The sequence below is a fragment of the Helicoverpa zea genome, chromosome 29 (genome assembly GCF_022581195.2).
Source record: "Helicoverpa zea isolate HzStark_Cry1AcR chromosome 29, ilHelZeax1.1, whole genome shotgun sequence".
Taxonomy (NCBI): domain Eukaryota; kingdom Metazoa; phylum Arthropoda; class Insecta; order Lepidoptera; family Noctuidae; genus Helicoverpa; species Helicoverpa zea.
Window position 1 is genome coordinate 2,732,074 of NC_061480.1, and position 21,114 is coordinate 2,753,187.

The 21,114-nt window shown below is 36.3% G+C and overlaps 1 protein-coding gene and 1 long non-coding RNA gene across 2 annotated transcripts; one reads left to right on the top strand and one right to left on the bottom strand.

The window, feature by feature from the left end:
- Window positions 1–7,936: 7,936 nt before the first annotated feature.
- Window positions 7,937–8,867, bottom strand: LOC124644156. The gene is made up of 2 exons (XR_006986015.1): window positions 8,800–8,867; window positions 7,937–8,459 (listed from the first exon to the last, which is right to left on the bottom strand). It is a non-coding gene; the product is annotated as an uncharacterized LOC124644156 (long non-coding RNA).
- Window positions 8,868–10,056: 1,189 nt separating this feature from the next.
- On the top strand, window positions 10,057–21,073 carry LOC124643907. Its single transcript, XM_047183032.1, has 4 exons — window positions 10,057–10,386; window positions 11,571–11,669; window positions 20,594–20,722; window positions 21,005–21,073. Exons 1-4 carry the CDS (start codon window positions 10,312–10,314, stop codon window positions 21,071–21,073), a joined length of 372 nt encoding a protein of 123 aa, XP_047038988.1. The 5' UTR covers window positions 10,057–10,311.
- Window positions 21,074–21,114: the final 41 nt, after the last annotated feature.

The following is a 21,114-nucleotide window of genomic DNA, read 5'->3' on the forward strand; positions in this document are numbered from 1 at the left end:
TCTACCTTGAATAACTTTCCTGTCCCATGAGTCTTATGATACACACTTACCGTCGTCGTACCACAAAAACTTGAAAACGTCTGTTGTACACTGGTCTAAACAAAAGACAAATTATGATGTTGAAATAAGGACCGTTTGGCAGGAACACTTTTTTTAGACAAGTGTTCAGCAGATATTTAATTTTTTGTAGTAAGGCTGTAATTTCTAACTATAGTGTCTGCATCGTGGGGAGTGAAGAGATTTGAAATCCTAAAAATATTATGGTTTTCATGCGATGTTGTCGTCAACTATGTATGTTATTCCAAGAATCTTAGGTCATGTGTATTTATTTTGTTCGGGTAATTAAAAATATATTATTGCTCAATCATGAGCTTTGTAACGAAGGAATAATCTGGAGGGTAAGCAACGCTTTTTATATGGATTTGTTGACAAGTATTAAAAACTATCGTATGTTGTGATTTTAGTAATAGAAGCACTTGTGAACTAGCAACATATCACTGTCCCCTTCGTTCATAGATTATAAAAAAAACATCTGATTTCCATTTCAAATTGCTTCAAAAATCGCATTAACGAATTTATTAAGGCAAGCCTCGTAATGTAGTCTAGAAAACTTTTTGCCGCCAAAATTATTTTCGAAATGGGAACCAGACGAAAAAGCTCTTTAAATAAATATTAGACGGTGCCTAAATTCTGTATTTTAACTGTAAAATTCTCCGATGGAATGTCCATAAGAGTTTTATTATAATCCGGGAAATATAATGACGTTTTTCAGGCCGCCATTTGCAATTTAAGCCACTGTTCCACTAGCCAGGGTTGTGGTCCAATTATTTAATGTTTTAGATGTAGCTAGTGTAATCAACGTTTCTATATAGATGTATGGTAAAACGAAAGCAATTTACGACATTAATATCGGTGAAAACGTCATTATTTTTATCGGACTGACGGTCAATCCCAATACTCTGTCCCCATGTTGATGAAGAGTTAGAATTTTGATAGTACGTAATGTCAAATTCCTATCTCTAGTAAGCAAAGAATAGATAGATAGAATATTGGAACTGACCGTTAAACGTCGTTTATATTCATACGTAAGTGTCAATTTTGACGTCCTGTTCGGAAACTATGTAGATAAAAAATAAAGTGTACCTATTCTATATTGTTTCGTTACGCTTTTTATAAAAGATTGTATAAAGTTATTGTAAAAAAATACGATATTTTTTCCTAAATGCAATAATTTAAAAAAAAACCTTGCCAAAAATTTAGTGTTACCAGCTAAATGCGTGTAAAAACTACTATTTAGCGTACTTGCAATTGCTTCTGTGTACACCAGTCCAAAATTTAGCGTAGCGCGTGTATATAGCAATGTATGTACAATATATTATATACATACATAGTGAATATAATAAGAGTATTTTTGCATGATTAATTATTATTGTAAGTGTCCGATTGTGTGTAGAAACGTGTGGTTTACTTATCACGTTAAAACTTTTAGGGTTGCCCGACTTGAATTTAAAATTATCCCTAAAAAGTATAGCTGCTCATTCCAGTCGGCTGAATATCGTATTATAGTTTTAGCTACAAAATTCCTATATTAAATTTAATATTTTTTCAACGTTTTTAGTAAACCACGCTGTATTAAAAATCGTAAAAATTATATAAAAATAAAAACGTTTGTGAGTAGGCACGCGTTAGGCGCTCGACGCCATTTGCAATAACTTTTCTATACGACAAATTAACTATAGTATATCGTAAAGCGAGTTTATGATTAGGTCGGTAGTGTGAAAGATATTGTGCCCACACGAGACTAGAGAAACTGAAATTGACAGATTTACCTTGCAAATACCATTTGGAATTAAATACCTGATTCCAGTTATACACTTGTCAAACCTATCTGTTCCATTTTCTTGATAAAACACCAATCATCATCATCATCATCTTTTTTTTTCTTTCATCTCAGCCTCAAAAAAAATTCAAATTAATGATCATCATCCTCCTGCCCTTTTCCCAATATTATTCGTGGTCGGCGCAGCATGTTTTCTCCTTCCATACTCTTCTATCTGCCGTCATCTCACAAGTAACATTCTTTCTAGCCAAATTGATTTTCACACAATCCTTTCATAGTTTCTTTAGGTATTTCGAATTAGATTTGTCATCCAAATGTGTATTTGCGAAGTACAAAGAAACAATTTGAAAAAAACAAGCAAACTAAAATATTAAAACATACGAGTCCATAATACACTACTATTTATATTTTTTACTAAAAAAAATGCCTAAATATTTGAACCTAGATTTTAAAAAATCTTAAAAGTGCGGAATAAGGTTTTTTTTGGGATTAGGCGTTTGTTCTAAAAGTTAGGCTAAACTTTCGAATTTACCAATTGTTGTAGAATCCAAGTTCCCTAGCCAAACGTGCCATAATATATATGTGTATGTGAACTGTTTGTATGAAAAACACTTCTATCCCTAAGCCTGGAAGCTGGTAAACAATTTTGTATAGGTATTTGAGGTAATCTAAAACTTCTCGTATTCAGATTCATCATCTACCTAGCCTTTTCCAAACTATGTCGGGGTCGGCTTCCATTCTAACCGGATGCAGCTGAGTACCAGTGTTTTACGAGGAGTACCAGTGTTTTTCCAATCTCCAATCTTACCTACTGGAATATGCAAATATGGTATTTAAGTACAGGCCTTTAGATACACTTTACATTGGCAACATAAATTAGCACACCGTCTATGTATTTCGGAAAGCACGGTAAACTGTAGGTCCCGCCTGTCATTCGAACATTTTTGGCAGTCGATACGGGACAACCAGTCTTATTAAGGTTGTCCGGGTATCTGGGTTGAAGAGGCCAGATAGAAGTCGGTCCTTGTCCACTGGAAGCTGACCCCAACATACTTAGGAAAAGGCTAAGCAGATGATTACCGCAAATACCTACAGAAAACTGTCTGCCATTCCAGGTACCTGTTTCGCTGTAGTGGGCACAATTGTATCGATGTTGGATAATGGATGTCATTAGTATCGTGAGCCTCCAACTGGTACCCTGAGATAAAGTGCTAGACCCCATAATGCAGACTAAACAGTCGACCGATAGTTGGCAAACATCATTTTTTATAATACATTGGTTATAGTCAGTTTTCAGTCGGTCTGATACCGGCTAAACACCTGATCTTTGTAATGTGCGTACTACAATTTATCTTCGTACTGATTTACAAGCCCAACTATCGGCGGACTAAAAGTTGCACTGTGCGGGTTCTCTAAGGTTCGAAATTGCTTGCAAGTGTCGAAATTTGGACGGCTTTGAGTATCATTGAAAAGTACTAGTAGCTTTAATGTTTGAAAATGATTATGAAGTATTTGTTGATGGTGGATTGCTAAAGACTATCCGTTGATCTCCGATTACAGATTTGATATAAACTTCATATAAATTGTGTCTTTCAATATCCAATCGCTAAATGGATGGATAGTTTAAAGAAGTTTGCAGTTAGTATCACTTTTGTTTTCTTTAAAATCAAAAACAAGATTTTTTAAATATTTAGAAATTATATGCTTTACTTCGGGGACCAGTCGCTAGCCTATTTTCTTTGAAACCCGCATTTAGCGCTAAAAGTTCGGAGTTTTGAATATATTAGAACGCTAAGACCATTTGATCTCAGGACAAGACGTAATAAGTTTCTCATATGAGATTGGATCCTGCATTTGTGTGTATTTTTCCAGTGACACTAAAATATTTGCCACCTTGAAATTGAGCGGTTTTTTGTCCTGTTACAGTACAATAAAGTAAATAATATTTAAATTGATTCTTATCGTGACATATATCCTTGAAAAGCCCTCAGAGTCAAAATGTTCTTAGGCTGAGCCCTTATCTGTTTATGACAGCGCTGCTGGTGTTGCCATTTTAAGAAATTCTCCCAGAATAACAGGAAAAAAATAGTATTTCAAATTAGATTTTTACTCAGAAACAGTAAAAATAGAACTGTAATTTAAAGTGTATACCAGTCACAAATATATTATGTTGTTCTGTCCTGAGATAAAAATGTCTAAGTTAGTAACTATAGACAATAGAGGAAAGCTGTGTGCAATATCTAACTACCTCTGCGCTGGAGTGTTGAACACCAATAAGAATTTATATTAACGTGTATTTTATGTATTGTAATATAGGTTTTAATTGACTTTGTTTTTTCACTTGTAAAAGTTGGTATTGTTCGTCAAGCTTGCAATAACAAATACTGAAACGCGACTCAATTTTAAGGACTGCTCAAATATGATTGTATATCTATAGCACTTTTTTTTGCTTTTTTAACGACGTCAAAAATCATCAAATGACCCCTCCCGCTGTGGGTTAGCAGCGGTGAGGGAGTGTCAGACTCTTACTGACTAAAAACCGTCGTGTTCCGTCATAGGCCTTTTATGTACCAGGGCCGCGGTATCTCTTTCGAACAACCCACAGCCCCGGCAGGCCTTATGGCCGCTGGGGATATCTATAGCACTTGAGTCAATTTAAACCATGGATGTTAAATGATAGCCGGGACTTACTGGGGCCCGATTCTCCTAAGTTAATAATGTCAAAATTGGATCGCAACAGCAGTTTTAACCATATCAGGCATTCTGCTACTAATATAAGACCAATCGTATTCCAACGACATTCGATTGGTTTGCGATTGGTCTGCCATTTTAGTTATTTTGGTCTATACGATTGTTTGCTCTACAATCATATTGCAATCGTAAATCACTTGCAGACAAAATGATTCATTATTAAATGACAGAAAAGAAATAAGTAGCGAAAAAAATAGCGGAATGCCACATACGCTTCAATGGTAATTGAGTCGTGATTGGATCTCAGTGGAATGTGAATCGTATGTCGCTTAAGTAGAAGTAGGAGAATCGGGCCCCAGTTAAACGCGCTCTCCGAAACACAGTCGTTGGTGTCCAAGATATACTTAGAAAGTACATACAAACTTAGAAAAGTTGCATTCATACTTGAGAGGTTGGTTCTTTACCCACTAGATCACCACGACTTGAAATTGAGTAACGTTTGAGTATGTCGAGGTAAGTCGAATTCATATAGTCATTGACGTTTTGAAATGTCTACAAAATTCTTTTTGAAGTAACCAAGAGGTGTAAAAATAAAACTAAAAATGGCTATAATATTTCGAGTCAATGTTGTTGTACATTCCAATACATAAAAACACACTTTTGTTATATTTAATAGATGCACTATTAATTCCGTATTCTATGTGTGGTTAGTATCAAAGGGATATAATGAGAAAATAATAAAACACTTGCAGTTACGAAATTGTGTTGTGAAAGAGTAAATATGGTTTGTTTACATAGACAAAATCATGATAAATGGATTTTTTATGAATATACATAATTATAAAAACAACATCAGTATGTATGTAGATATTCTTCCTTTGAGTAAGAATATTTTTGTTTCGATTCATATAAACCAATGATGCTAACCAAACCGACAAAAAAGTCCAATACTTTATACAATTTTAAAAATAAAATAGTTTACAAAATATTAACGAATAAAACGCAATAAATACAATAAAAACATCCTCCGAATTTAAACCTGTGCATTATATTTTAAAACAGTGCTACCAACATTAGGGTGCGTCTACACGGTGCACGTAGCTGGAGCAAGTTAACATGCGCAAGTGACAAGAGCACGCGGGTTGGTATTTCGCTTTGGTACATGCGCGAGTCGCTGGACCCGCACGTTTTTAAAATGTATGTAACCTGCGCAAGTGCCTCAACATGCGCAAGCTACTTGCACCGTGTAGACGCACCCCTACATTAGTTTTTAATGGCGGCTTCTGTGTTACCAGTTTTTAAATAATGTACGAATTTGGTAATATTTTTGTGTGTTGTACTTTGCTTGCTTGGGAGGTTAAGGATGGTAATCGATGGATGGCTTGAGCACTGTGACGGGTTTGAGCTGGACCGCGGCCTGGTACCACACTACTGCAAATAAAGTCATTTTGAATAGCGAGTTTTTTGTTTTATTTTGTAATTTTAATACCTTCCCTGTATCGTTTACTGCGGTTTCGGCCGCTTTCCAAAGAAATTACTTCCCACACCTGGATCAAAATTCAAATTCTGATTTATATGCAGGTAAGCTAATTTACATTAAGTAAAATTCGTATAGTCGCTTTTGTGTGAAAGAGTCTACATACATCGAATTTTTGTACCTAGTTAATCAAGACTGTTTATTGCGGTTCCAGCCGCGTCCCGAAGGAATTACCTACCATGCCCACCACCCAACGCACACACTATGCTATTTCTCCACCACCCAAAGGTGGACTGGGAGAAAACGCCTAAGAAGGCGCTAAGTCCGCCATTGTACAAAATGTGCATAAGGTATTAAGTAAATAAATAAGCAGAAGAGAAATTGCCTATAGTTTTATGTGATAAGTTGCCTATCAAACGCTGAAATAACTTTTCACGTCGGTTTTGTACATTCCGAGATTAATGAGTTCAAACAAACAAACTCTTCAGCTTTATGGTATTAGTTATAAACTAACTTTTACGAGCGGTTCCATCCGAGTTATGAGGGAACTACTTCTCGAATATGTATAAAAAGTACCTAGCCTTTATATTATTTTCATACTACTGAAATTATAAACAAAAAGTCATGGTGGCCTAGTGGGTAAAGGACCAACCTCTCAAGTATGAGGGCGCGAGTTCGATCCCAGGTCAGGCAAGTACCAATGCAACTTTTCTAAGTTTGTATGTACTTTCTAAGTATATCTTAGACACCATTGACTGTGTTTCGGATGGCACGTTAAACTGTGGGTCCCGGCTGTCATTGAACATCCTTGGCAGTCGTTACGGGTAGTCTGACACCAGTCTAACCAAGGGATATCGGGTTGCCCGGGTAACTGGGTTGAGGAGGTCAGATAGGCAGTCGCTTCTTGTAAAGCACTGGTACTCAGCTGAATCCGGTTAGACTGGAAGCCGACCCCAACATGATTGGGAAAAGGCTCGGAGGATGATGAACTGAAATTATAAATATTATAAAATTCCAGTTGTAGCGCAAAATAGAACAACCCGTCTAAACTTTCGGATTTTAATATGGTTAAAGAATAAAATATAAAACATAAGTAAGAATTGTTACATCAAGAATTATAACGAATCGACAATAATTAAGCGTTAATAAAACTACAACAAACCCCTTAAATTGCTCTTTACAATTACCACCCCTTTCACAGCACTTACTACCGTTTTCACGACTATATTTTCATTTTTTCTTTCATGTTTATTCAGTACGAGTTTGGCCGTGAAGGGGTGAGCGCGCGTGGTGTGCGCGAAATATTTTACGTAAATATTTGTTTTTATATGAAGTGGTGTTTTGTTATAGTTTATGTTTTTGAAATTGAATGATTGGGTACGTACTTTTTTTTTATTTTACCGTGTTTCAATATTTAGTTGTCGTAATACCTAATTAAAAGTAAGCAAGAACTTAAATAATTTTATTGCCAATATTTTTGAAGTAAGAAATAAATGTAAAATAAAAACTTCGTTTCCTTGAATATGGCAATCTCGGTTAATACTGGACCTATTAGAAAAATCTAAACAGAGGATCTTATTAATAATATCAGCTATATAATATTTTGATAATAGGGTAGGGTGGTAGCCATTGAACCACCAAAAGTTTGGAGATCTCTAGCGCGCTCGTTTTTACAGTCTATGAAAATATTTTTGTCTCAAATGATAGGTTATTTAATAAGCTGCCAAATTGTGATGAAATAAGTGGAAAACATTTGCTGTTGCCTGATTTATACATGTTTTTTTAAAACATGAGAAATGGTTCATAGCGTACTCCTAGGGGTACACAAAGAACCGGGGGGGTGGTATTAAATGAACCATGCGGTACACAATGAATCACGGTAATATAAAAAAAAACATTATTATTTGTTTTAAAGAAAAATAAATACACTATTTATAACTTTTTATAATTATTAAGTTTCGGGTTATACATACATATAAGAACCAACAAATCAGCCTTAAAACTTAATTTTTAACAATAATTATGAACATCTTAAAAGTTACGCACAAACTCTTTCCGGGAAAAAAGAAAAAACATTTTGTACTTGTATATTTATATGAATTAAAATGCTCTTAGCATTATAAAGTCGACGTGTTTTTATCACATTCAGACTTATGTATTTTTATTGTCCAAATAACAAATTGTAACAATCAACATTTCTTTATGCTGTCTTCATGTTGGGCAGTAAAAAATTTACTTGCATCATAAAGGGGCTCTTGTCTACAAGACGGATTGTTCCTGTACTTTGTTTGTGACATATCTTCGCACAAGCACTTCGTCTGTCGCAATATTGGATAGAGAAGGTTGCAGTTTTTGCTGCTTTTCGAATGGTTTATCCTGACAAGTGTTTTTTCTATACCTCTTTGTGTAGCTTTCGCGGTGTGATACCCTTTTTACGTGCTTTCCTCCATGCTGAAATAGACGAATAATGGTAATTAATGATAGGTACTCACATTAACACTTAGAGGTTAACTGTCTAATAATACTTCCCACCTGTTCATATATCATACAAATCACTAAAATGTGGTACACAATACACAATGAACCGTGGTTCATTGCTTACCCAGGATAAATGGCTCACAGCGTACCCACCCCCTCTTAGGAAATGTTAGGTCATGTTTTATACAAAAACCGTTGAGAATTAATTCCAAAAAATAGTCTCAGACAAGCCTAATGATCTACATTACACATACAATTCACACATATTTAAGTAAGAGTTAGATTATTAAAGTAACAACAAAAAGAAACTCACCTTTTTTTGTCGTTTTTGCTTGAGTAGAAGACTAAGACGCGGCTCACGGGTGAGTATATCGCGACAGATCCACGGCGAATAGACCAAACTTCATGACGTGGCAAGGGAGTCTCGACATAATTTTTGCGCGAGCTAGCAACGTTAGGTATGGCCGGTAGGTACTATGGTTCATACTGTACACGCGGTTCATTGGCTACCACCCTACCCTAATAATATTTTGAGACAAAAATCCGACTAGCCGTTTTCGCGAGGTTTACCTTTAACTGTACCTACATATGTTACTCGCAGATATTGTCGCTATCCAATGGTGAAAGAAGTTTCAAAATCGGTCAAGTAGTTTTTGAGTTTATCCATTACAAACAAAAGTAAAAATTCTTCCTCTTTATAATATTAGTGTAGAAGTAGGTAAAGACAACCCATGCGGCTTTTACCTACTTAGCCACGAGAAACAGCTAGCGGGCAATCATGTCTGTAATTTTAAGTCCCCCTCGGGAACTGAAGCCTGGCTTATATTTAATTCAATTGTAAATTCCTAGTACGGCGGTCACTCAACTCACTTTCAAACAATTACGCTGGAATTATGCAACACGGAGGTAATTTCACTACCAATGTAATTATTATTACTTTGTCTGTTTACCTATTTATATCATTTCTCAAAAAAAACTGAACTTAATACCTACCTACATATATACCTACCTATAATATGGAAAGTGGCGGATTTACCTTACCTACGATTTAACGGCTTGGGGTTTACACAGAAATATCTATCTTTCCCGGTTTTGGGTTGCCCGGGTAACTTGGTTGAGGAGGTCAGATAGGCAGTCGCACCTTGTGGCACACTGGTACTCAGCTGCATCCGGTTATACTGGAAGCCGACCCCAACATAGTTGGGAAAAGGCTCGGGAGATAATGAGTAAAATCTATTGCGTATGTCATAGTTATTCGTGAAATTATCTAGTAGCACAAATCTGTGATTTGGCCAACTTTTTCGCACAGAGATTAATTCTCATAGCGGCTTCTGTTGGTTCAATATTATTCCAAGTTTACAAAACTATTTTGTAGTAAACAATGTCTCATAGCGTCCTACATTTCTTAATGGTATTTGTGTATGTATCTAAATGACATTACAATAGCTGAGTAACTGGGTTAAACTTGACACAGCTAGGATATTTACCATTCATTTCAGTGTTCAATTTGTTCGTATTTTGGAAATTACTGAAGCAATTTTGGGTAATCTACACTAATATTATAAAGAGGAAATATTTTTTTGTTTGTATCTTAAAAGTTTCGAAAGTTCGGAACCGATTTGAAAAATTGTTTCACTGTTGGAAAGCTAGACTGTCCCCGGTGAACATAGGCTATATTTTATCCGGGGAAACCACGGATAAATTGTATATAGATATCTTTTAAATAGCTGCTCTATCTTTTAAAACAAACTCCTCGTCAGCTTTATTGTATTAGTGCCTACTACATTTTTTTAATGTTTATTTTTCAGTGAATTTAAGCCATAAAATGAGTAACAAGAGAACGAGTAAAGCTTCTAAGATAGCTGCCTGGATATTGTGGGTAGTCAACTTTATTGTTATGGTAAGTTCCATTTCCATACTTCCAAATTACATAAACACTTAGGTATTTTGATTTTACCTCACCCTCGTTTTATTTTCAAACGGAGTTTTTAATAAGGAGTCATATCAAGATTGTTTACCTTTAGTTAAGTGCCTAATTGGAGTACTGATAGGAATAAATCAGGAATTACAATTCAAAATTGTATTTCAATTAAGCAAACACCTGCCGGGGCTGCGGGTTGTTCGAAAGAGATACCGCGGCCCTGGTACATAAAAGGCCTACGACGGAACACGACGGTTTTTAGTCAGTAAGAGTCTGGCACTCCCTCACCGCTGCTAACCCACAGCGGGAGGGGTCATTTGATAATTTTTGACGTCGTTAAAAAAAAAAAACATAAGCAAACACAAGCTACAGAATGACAAGCTTCTTCAAGAAAGTTTTTTTCAATTTAGTTCCTGAGATTGGATATACAACCATAATTTACATAATTTTTCGAGAATAATAATTCCTTAAAAACAATTTATTTTTACTGCTGATGCAGATATGTTCTGTTAATGATTTTGGACTACCAGTTTTTTTTTTGTGCACTGCTTAAAATTCATTCCTGTATGATATGAATGATTTACAAAAGATTTACAAAATTCCTCGATTCCTTCCGATGTTATCAATCCATCAAGGCCCCAATGTTATGTTAATATATTCCTTCAGCCCTGAATGCCATTACCAATGTCTAGCCTTGATTCAAACCTTGGCTAAATAACCTAAACTCTTTACCTTAGCTTAACTGGATTCCCAAATTACTAACTTTAGGTTTTACACGTCGTTTTAATAATGGTTTGATAGACTAATCACTTCTGTGCAAGAGGTCTCGGGTTCCATTCTTAGGTCGGGTCGAAAACGAATTGTAGTTAAGTTTTAGAAACTTTCACAAAGCAGCCCGGAACTTGGAAGTTGGTGATTGATACACCCATGCGTCGGAGAGCACGTTAATGTCGGTCGTGCTTGTGATCTCTCTGTGGTGTCGGATTGTCGTCTCATCGCGCTATGAGAGTGAAAGAATAATGAGTGCACCTGTGTCCAAGCAAATGCTCGTGCACTATAATATGTCCTGCGCAGCTGACTGATCTTCTTTTATAATGAGAACAGCCACCGTGACCGATATCGACTATTATTAAAACATCACGAATTTTATCATGTTGTTACAGGTCACCTGCATACTAATAATGACATTGGGTCTATGGATAATCTCGTCTCCTGGGTCCTTATCAACTGTTATAGACTTCACCGGCAATGCCACTATGAAGGTAAGACGTATTCATTATATCTCTTCCAGCCTGGACAGCACTGGACTATATAGCCCCGGAGACAACTTTAATGAAATGATGACACATAACCGACGATTATCCCTATGTAGTACACTATAGAAATGTACCCAAGGACAATCCCCGGTTCTGTGCTAAACTATTGCTAACTATGTATGAAAACTACTTGGGCTATTGTGATGGGATGCTAATGGACTAGGAATGAGGAAACTATGGGAACTAGAATTCATCATATTATGATCACAGGTTAAGCTACGATTAGCTCGGCTGGTCCGTGGATGGGAAACCATCTAGTCATGACGAAATGAAGGCACGTTAAACTATGGGTCCCGGCTGTCATTTGAACATCTTTGGCAGTCGTTACGGGTAGCTGGAAAGTCTGATAACCAGTCTTCTCACAAAGGGGTATTGGGTTGCCCGGGCAACTAGGTTGAGGAGTTCAGATGGGTAGTCGCTCCATATAAAACTTTATTATTCAATCGTAGGTACTCAGCTGCACCCGGTTAGACTGGAAATCAACCCCAACGTAGTAGGGAAAAGGCTAAGCAAACGATGATTCAAAACCGCGCAACTAATTTGATTAATGTTTCTTAAGAGCTACTAAAAAAAAACTGTCTTTGAGTTTGAAACAGTCACAATAATTCCTGGTTAACAATTTAACCAAAGATTAAGTTCACAAACATGTGAAATGATACCGTGTGGTCTGTCATTTTAATATTGTATGGCGTGCCCTAGATAGTTGGCGCCGAACTATATATTATTCATACATTTTGCTTGTCCTATCACGATACCATTGTCATTGGACACGCTATTTATATTCTAGCTTTATGGTTTTGTTTTGTGCAAAATTTATAGCGATATTCGCTTTTTTTAACCGAAAAAAAAAGCTGAGTATGAACGTGGACGGATATTGTGGTAGAGGACCACCAAAGAAACGATGGATGGATTGTGTGAAAGTAGATATGGTAAGAAAGAATGTTACTTGTGTGACGGCAGATAGAAGAGTATGGAAGGAGAAAATATGCTGCGCCGACCCCAAGTAAAATTGGGATAAGGGCAGGAGGATGATCATGAAGAAAAGCTAAGTTAAAGCCGCGCGGATCGATCGATTATAAACGCTTGGTGCAATTGGTCTGTGGATGGGTGACCATCTTGTCATGACGAGTTCTCCCGTATTTCCTGTATATAAACCGTAGGTCCTGGCTTTCATTTGAACATCTTGGGCAGTTGTTACGGGTATTGGGCTATCAGGTTGCCCGGGTAATTGGGTTGACGAGGTCAGATAGGCAGTCGCTCCTTGTAAAACACTTGTACTCAGCTGCATTCCACTAGAAGCCGATCCCAACATATTTGGGAAAAAGGCACATAAAGACTGCAGACATCCCCTATCAATTAATACTAATCAAATAGAACCTCCTTCTTTGTAAGTCCGTTCAAAGAGTGTACCTACCATTTTCGAAGTCGGTTTAAAAATTGTTAACCACATAAGTATTATGCCATTTATAGTTTATAACAGATAATACACACGACACGATCAGAATCGCTATATTCAGGTCATGTGGTAATTATTGTACAATAGCTGCCGAAGTAGGTCGGTAGTGACTAGCTAAAGTTTTGTAGGACAAATGTGTTCATGAATGACAGATTGGGGGGGAGTGAGGAGCATGCATGTTCAGGGTGGCGTGGAAATTTAGAAGGTTTTTAAACGGTTTTATTTAGCTCACCCTGTTTGTTTTTTTTATTATTATTTATTATTTATTCTTGGGTCAGTAATTCAAATTTAAGTACCTTTCTGTTGTCAGATTGATCTGAAATTTGGTACACACCTTTAATTCCGATGACAATACAATATAGTAATATCAATAACATTGTAAATCCAAGATGGCCGCCGGTACAAAATGGCGGATTACATATTTTTTTTCCACAACCCCCTCAATTTGCAATTGCAATTGCAAAAAAAGCGGGCACCTATGCGAAATCTTGGTTTTAAGGACTTTAAGTGTATTTCAAAGGGTTTTAATAGCTGTAGTATGTTACTAGCATCAAATGGGTTACGGTTAAGGGGACGTGATTTTCAGAAAACTGATAATGCAGTTTTAATTAATGATTAAAGTACCCTTCTGTTACATCAAAACATTTTTGAAAAACTGTGCGTATTGGATAAAATTTTCACCTGTTCTAAATGGTCTTATGCTGATGATCGATGGCAATGTATAGAGTTTCGGTATTTTTGTGGAAAGCGTTCTATTGTTTAGATATTGTACCCTTACGGTTTAAAATATCCCTTTCTCATAAATAAACACAATTTATACGAGTATTAGTGCCTTGGGCTGCGACAAAACCATTTTAAAGTTAGCAGTGCCGTTCACAACTCGTCTCCTATCAGACTTTGACATTTAAAAAATACCAAATTTTGTGATAAATGTGTAACGCTAAACGCATAGTAATCACTCATTAAATCTGCATTATCAGTTTTCTGAAAATCACGTCAAAAACTTTTCAAAACGCCCACGAACTTTCTACCAGCAATTAGTCCAAAACAAGGTTTAACCAGTTTCTTAGCAATTCGACAAAATTTAAATTTAGAATACACTCTCACGCATGCTTGGCTAACCCTTTTGGTGCTAGTAACATACTACAGTTATTAAAACCCTTTGAAATACACGTGAAGTCCTTAAAACCAAGATTTCGCATAGGTGCCCGCTTTTTTTGCAAAAGAGTTTATAAACCTACGTAGGTGGTTCCGGTCATATTAGACTAAAATAAAAACGTGGGGCCCCTCTGAAATCCTACCTATGGCAAAGCATATCTTTATACTTTGGTAGATCATGAGCTCGGCGTTCGCTGGTGAATCCACTACGGCTGATTATTGATTGTCAAAATCTCCAGTTACGATTATAGTAAGTCGATGCAATCCACACCTATTATACCTCTAGAAGAAAGTATTACAGCAATAGTTAGGTAATGACTGAAACATCTTATGAAAACTCAGAAGAAAACGTCATAAATTTCATAAGACGCTATTTTTCTATCGAGCTAGGGAGAAGTGATATACAAGAAATTAGGAGAATAGGGAAGAAAGGAGAAAAGCCCCGACCCATTACGGTAACATTCACTACACTGGGCATAAAAATAAGAATTTTTAAACAAAGAAAAATACTAAAAAATACTGGTTATAATATAAATGAAGACTTTCCACAACATATCCGAGAAAAAAGAAAGGAATTATTAGAACAATTGAAAATAGAAAGAGAGAAAGGAAATTATGCCATCATCAGGTATGATAAATTAATAATACGCCGCAATAACGCAGATATGTCAGGCAATAAAAAAAGAACCCTACCAACATCACCGGGCGACGACGATCCTACAGGAACAATACAAGTTACACAAGTACAAGTAAACAAAAAGAACAGAACTCAGACAAAAAAAGGAGTACAGAGATCGTCAAGTATATCAGAAGGTGTTCTTAAACCAGGAATACTTAGTTTTTTAACCAACAAAAACCCTGGAAACTCTCCAAGCGAGCAATTAGATAAAAACCTTAATCAATAGCAACTACCGCCCCCCTCTCACATGGAAAACACGACAATTACACAAATAAAAAACAAAAAACATCTTCCAAGCCGGCCGGTCACCGTGGAAGTTCACGACCAAAACCCTCCAGAGGAAATAAAAACAAACAGTCTTCAGAATACCTTATACATAACAACATACAATGTTAGAACTCTTTCGACATATTCACGCCTATTGGAATTAACAGAGTGTTTAAAAAGTATAAACTCTGATATTACTGGCCTCTCAGAAATTAGAAAACTTGGAAACAAGATTGAAGAACATGAAGATTTTATTTTTTACTACATTGGAGAAACTCCTGGATTATACGGAGTGGGATTTATTGTAAAAAAATATTTAAAACGAAACATCATAAGTTTCACAGGACTATCAGAAAGAGTAGCACTATTATAGTTCGGCCATTCAGAGAATGCGTTCCTGACACGTCGCGATTGAACTGACGACGTAACTTTGCAATGGCGTTGCAGTTACGATAAAAATATTTTTGCTGGTTGTTTACCGTTTTAACAATTGAGGAGCATTAAAACAACATTATTATATCAATAATCAATGAATGTTATTACGTCGTCAGTTCAATCGCGACGTGTCAGGAACGCATTCTCTGAATGGCCGAACTATAAGGATGGATATCAATAACTCGAAATTAAGCATTATTCAAGTTTACGCTCCAACGGAGGCGTCGAGCGACGAGGAGCTGGAATTTTTTTACAGTACTGTCAACAAAGCTATAAAACTCTCAGATAACAATATCATAGTAATGGGGGACTTCAATGCGAAAATAGGACAAACTAATTCCAATGAAGCCGCCACTGGTAACTACGGCTACGGAGACAGAAACTGTAGAGGTGACAGACTCATGGATTTTGCACACGAGAACAATCTATCTATCATGAACACCTTTTTCAAAAAAAATTGCAAGCAAAGATGGACTTGGAGATCTCCAAATGGCAAATTAAAGAACGAAATAGACTACATATTGACAACTTTACATAGAAACATACGCAATATACAAACTCTAAACATCACTTACCCCTCGGATCACAGACCTGTGAGAGCAACATTAAATATTATTCCCAAAGCAAAAAGTCGATGTAAGTTTGGCCAATGCTACAGATCCCAATTAAACAACGAAGAAGAAGTGCAAGCCTACAAACAAAAGATGAATAGCTGCATAACAAACCTACTTATCACCTGGAGAGACGAAGACACGGTTCAACATAACTACGATAATATTATTAACGCAATACACACCAGCCAAAAAAAAGCTTACGAAGTTTCATCGAGTACAAATTCTGGTAATAACCAAGCACTATCAGCACGCACAAAGGCGTTAATCAACAGAAGACAAGAATTGCAAAAGACAAAACCAAAATCAAGAGCCATGAAAAATGAACTAAAAGCCCTTTATAAACTCATTAGTAAACGTATTAACTTAGACTACAAGGCACACCGCACAAAAATCTTCGAAAAACACCTTAATACTACAAACAGTGTCAAGAAGGCATACAAGGAATTGAAATCACATAAGCTATGGATTGAAGAACTGAAAGACAAAACAAAAAATACCCAAAATAGAACAGAAATACTGAAAATAGCAACACAATTCTATAAAAAACTATACAGCGCACCGAAGCAAGATGTATACGAATTACCAGACACAAGTGGAGAAGAGACGAGAGCAAGCATAGAAGAATCGGAAGTGATGAAAAGGATTAAAACACTAAAAACGGATAAAAGCCCAGGCCCCGACGGAATCACCAATGAACTGATAAAAACTGGATGTGAGTATCTAGCAAAACCTCTAACTCTACTGTTTAATCAGATACTGAAAAGCTCACAATATACACCTCGTCAATGGTCAGAGTCAATATTATACTGCTTTACAAAAAAGGTGACCCTAACAACATAAGTAATTACAGACCCATAAGCCTACTACCTTCACTATATAAACTGTTCTCCTCATTGATCGAGAAAAAGATAAAAGAAAGTACAGAAAAATACCAACCTATTGAACAGGCCGGCTTTAGAAGGGGTTTTTCAACAATGGATCACATACACTCGCTAGAAATGCTGATAGAAAAATACCAAGAGTTCAAGAGACCACTTTACATTGCCTTTATCGACTACCAAAAAGCATTTGACTCTCTGTTCCACTCGTCAATATGAGAAACTCTACTTTCACAAGAAGTACCGTTAGAGTACATAAAAGCCATAAAAAGCATATATGATAACAGTACTAGTAGAGTGAAACTAGAGACTACAGGACCACCCATACGAATAAGCAAAGGTGTACGGCATGGGAGACCCACTCTCGCCAACGATCTTCATAGCGGTACTACAGGCCACCATTGGCAAACTAAATTGGGAAAAGGCTGGTTTAAATATAAATGGACGTTACTTGAGATTTGCTGACGACATAGTCCTGCTCTCGGAAAATACAAACCAACTGCAAGGAATGTTAAACGCTTTATACATAGAAAGTCGTAAAGTGGGCTTAGAAATCAACCTAACTAAAACTAACGTCATGACAAACCATGCTGAAAGATTTAGATAACTCACCCCTAGCATATGTAAACACTTACATCTACCTGGGAAAGCAAATTTCATTTAACCAAGAAAATAACGAACTCGAAGTACAGAGAAGAGTCAACATCACATGGAAAAAGTTTTGGAGCTTGAAAGAAATACTCAAAAGTAAAATGCCCATACAAATGAAAACGAAAGTCATGAACACCTGTCTACTCCCCTCATTAACATATGCCTGCCAAAGTTGGAAATTTACCAGGAAAGTAAAAAATAAAATTATATCCAGCCAAAGGAGTATGGAGAGGAGCATTCTGAAAATAAGAAAAATCCAAAAGATCCGCCATACCCATATAAGACAAAAAACTGAAGCCATTGACGCTCTCAATCACTCACAAAAGCTCAAATGGCGATGGGCTGGACACGTAGCACGGCTAAGCGATAATCGTTGGACAAGAGAGACAACACAATGGACAGGTCCACTAGGACAGAGACGGAGAGGAAGACCAAATGCACGCTGGGCAGATGATATTATAAAAGTAGCAGGTACTCAATGGTTACAAGCGGCGGAAAATAGAGAATACTGGACTTCTCTGGAGGAGGCCTTTACCTTCATGGAGAGGGTTCTTGCTAAAAATATGTAAAATTATTATTATGTCAATCAAATTATTGTTATGCTAATCTACCAATGAATTATTCTTATTATATTTTTTTCCTATTTATATTTAATTAATCATATCACTTAATTTTAAATCTCTTTTTAAGTCTATTTTGAACGCACAACTATTTTTGTATTGAAATTGTAATTTGAAAAGCAAGAAATATAAGGCTTTTTTATTTATTTATTTATTTTATTTAGTTAGGTGATGGGCCCCACGTTTTTATTTTAGTCTCATATGACCGGGACCACCTACGTAGGTTTATAGGTAAGTAACAGTTTTTTTTATTTTCTAGTTTTCAGTGCACATAAGATAAAACCGTTTAACTTAAAAGTTTTTTTACCGATTTTTTATTTGGTTGTTAAATTCTGGTGTTATTTTTAATTCTTAAAAAACTTAAGGGTTCTGTGTACAAGGGGGAAAACGGGACGGGAAAGCGAAATCCTATTAATAATAAGATTTCGCTGTCCGTCCGTCACCAGGCTGTATCTCATGTACCGTGATACCAAAAATGTCAAAAAATTTGAATAAGAAAATATTTAGGATACTTCCACACAACAGACGTGAATTTTTGGGCGTTTTATAATAACGCTTCATGCGCGAGTCCCACTCGCACTTGATGACTTTTATGACGATCACATAAAAGTTTCATTACCATTCATTCTACTTTAATTTGTTTGTTTATTTTTATTTATGTAAGTGAAGAAGAAGAACACACAGGTTGTCACGTTTTTAATGCAAAAAAAGAATAAATAGGAAACCAAAGTATATGTTGGACACCAATGGCTGATAAAAAGGTGAAGGAAAACATCTTGAGGAAACCTGGACTATATAGTCTGAAATCAGCAACCCGCATTGAGCAAGCGTGGTGATTAATGCTCAATCCTTCTCCGTGTGAGAGGAGGCCGCAGCCCAGCAGTGGGACGATACAAAGGCTGTAACAGTAACAGTAACAGGAAACCAAAGATGCCATTTCACGATTTTCCGTCAAAAACAGTGGTTCCAAAAATAAAGTTATTTTTATCCAGCAGTTCTAGTAGATAATATGGTTTACCAGTGCTTGTCACGGCGTGGTACCACGTGGTACGGTGGCCGGGTCACGGTATGACGTGATGTGACGTAATTGTCTTGATTATCAAACGGTTTCAAATTGGTCCTTTTTACTTGTAAAGCTAAGAAATCATTTATATTAAAATTGAATTTTGGGCTTTGGGTAGGTCAGTTTTTCACGGATATTTGTCCACCAAAGGAACGGATGGATTGTGTGAAAGTCGATATACCTAGTTAGAAAGAATGTTACTTGTGAGATGACGGCTGATAGAAGAGTATGGAAGAAGGAAACATGTTACGCCGACCACAAATAAAATTTTGCTAATGGCAGGAGGACGGATTGCGCTACCTGTTCCTGTCATCTGCTTAAACTATGTTGGGGTCGACTTCCAGACTATATGCTGAGTACCAGTATACCTCATAGAGTAACTGCCTATCTGACCTCTACAACACAGTTACTCAGGCGACTCTTTATAAGACTGGTTGTCGGACTTTCTAGCTTTTGACTATCCGTAACGTTATTCCTGAAGAAATTCAAATGATCACCAATTTATCGTACCTTCCTAAACATGGACGAAAATATCATGATATACAACATGTAACTTAATTAACGCACATCCTGAAATTAGTTTATTCAGAATCGTTTACTGAATCCATTTATATCATTTTTATATAATATAGGTAATTTTTTATCCCAAAAATAATTAAAACTACGGAAATTATTGTCATATTAACCCTGTACAGTCAAAACAAATTCAAATAGACCGTAGCTCAAAGTAATAAGACTTCGTGTGTTGTCGGCTTTTTCCGTAGTTTCGTTATGCTGTGTCGAGTCGAGCGGCGGATATTTGCGTGCGTAGTAGTATGACCAAAAAGTTCTCCAAGAATTGGTATAACTAATTTAGTAAATAACAATGCATATACATGTTAAATTAAAAATTAAGTGTATGTATTATGATTATAACATAATATTCTAATTGGCGTGTTTGAGGGTGTGCGTTAATTACGTTACATGTTGTATATGTTAACCCATCCAAATCCCATAACTCGGGCAAAAAGTTTGTTAATAACGATTAACAAAGTTTTTTTTGTTGACAGGCTCTGTTACAAGATATGCTGTCCTTACAAGTTGGTATAGCAGTGACAGCGATCGCCATATTTGTGTTCTGCATCAGTTTTATGGGGTTCTACGGCGCTATTACCACATCACCATTCTTACTGTTTATGGTAAGTTAATGCAGTTTCTTATTAGTATTGTAAATGTGCATGGTTGTTCATCAATTACGATTTAACGGCCTATGACTATTATCGTGAGTAGTACCTATAGCTTATTTGCAGTAATAAATAAAGTTTGTTTGTACCCAAAAAGATCCGAAATTACTGAAGCGATTTGAAAAATTCATTCGCTGTTGGAAAGCTACACTATCCCCGAGTAACGTAGGCTATATTTTATCCCGATATACTATACGTCCCGCACCCGGATAAGAAGTTTCCTATATCTTTTCTCAGGCTCTAGGCTATACGCCTACGTTACACCGCGCCAGGCAGGCAGACGATCAGAGTAACTTTTACATTTAGGTATAATATGCATAAATACTTATTGAGGATTGTTTTGTTTC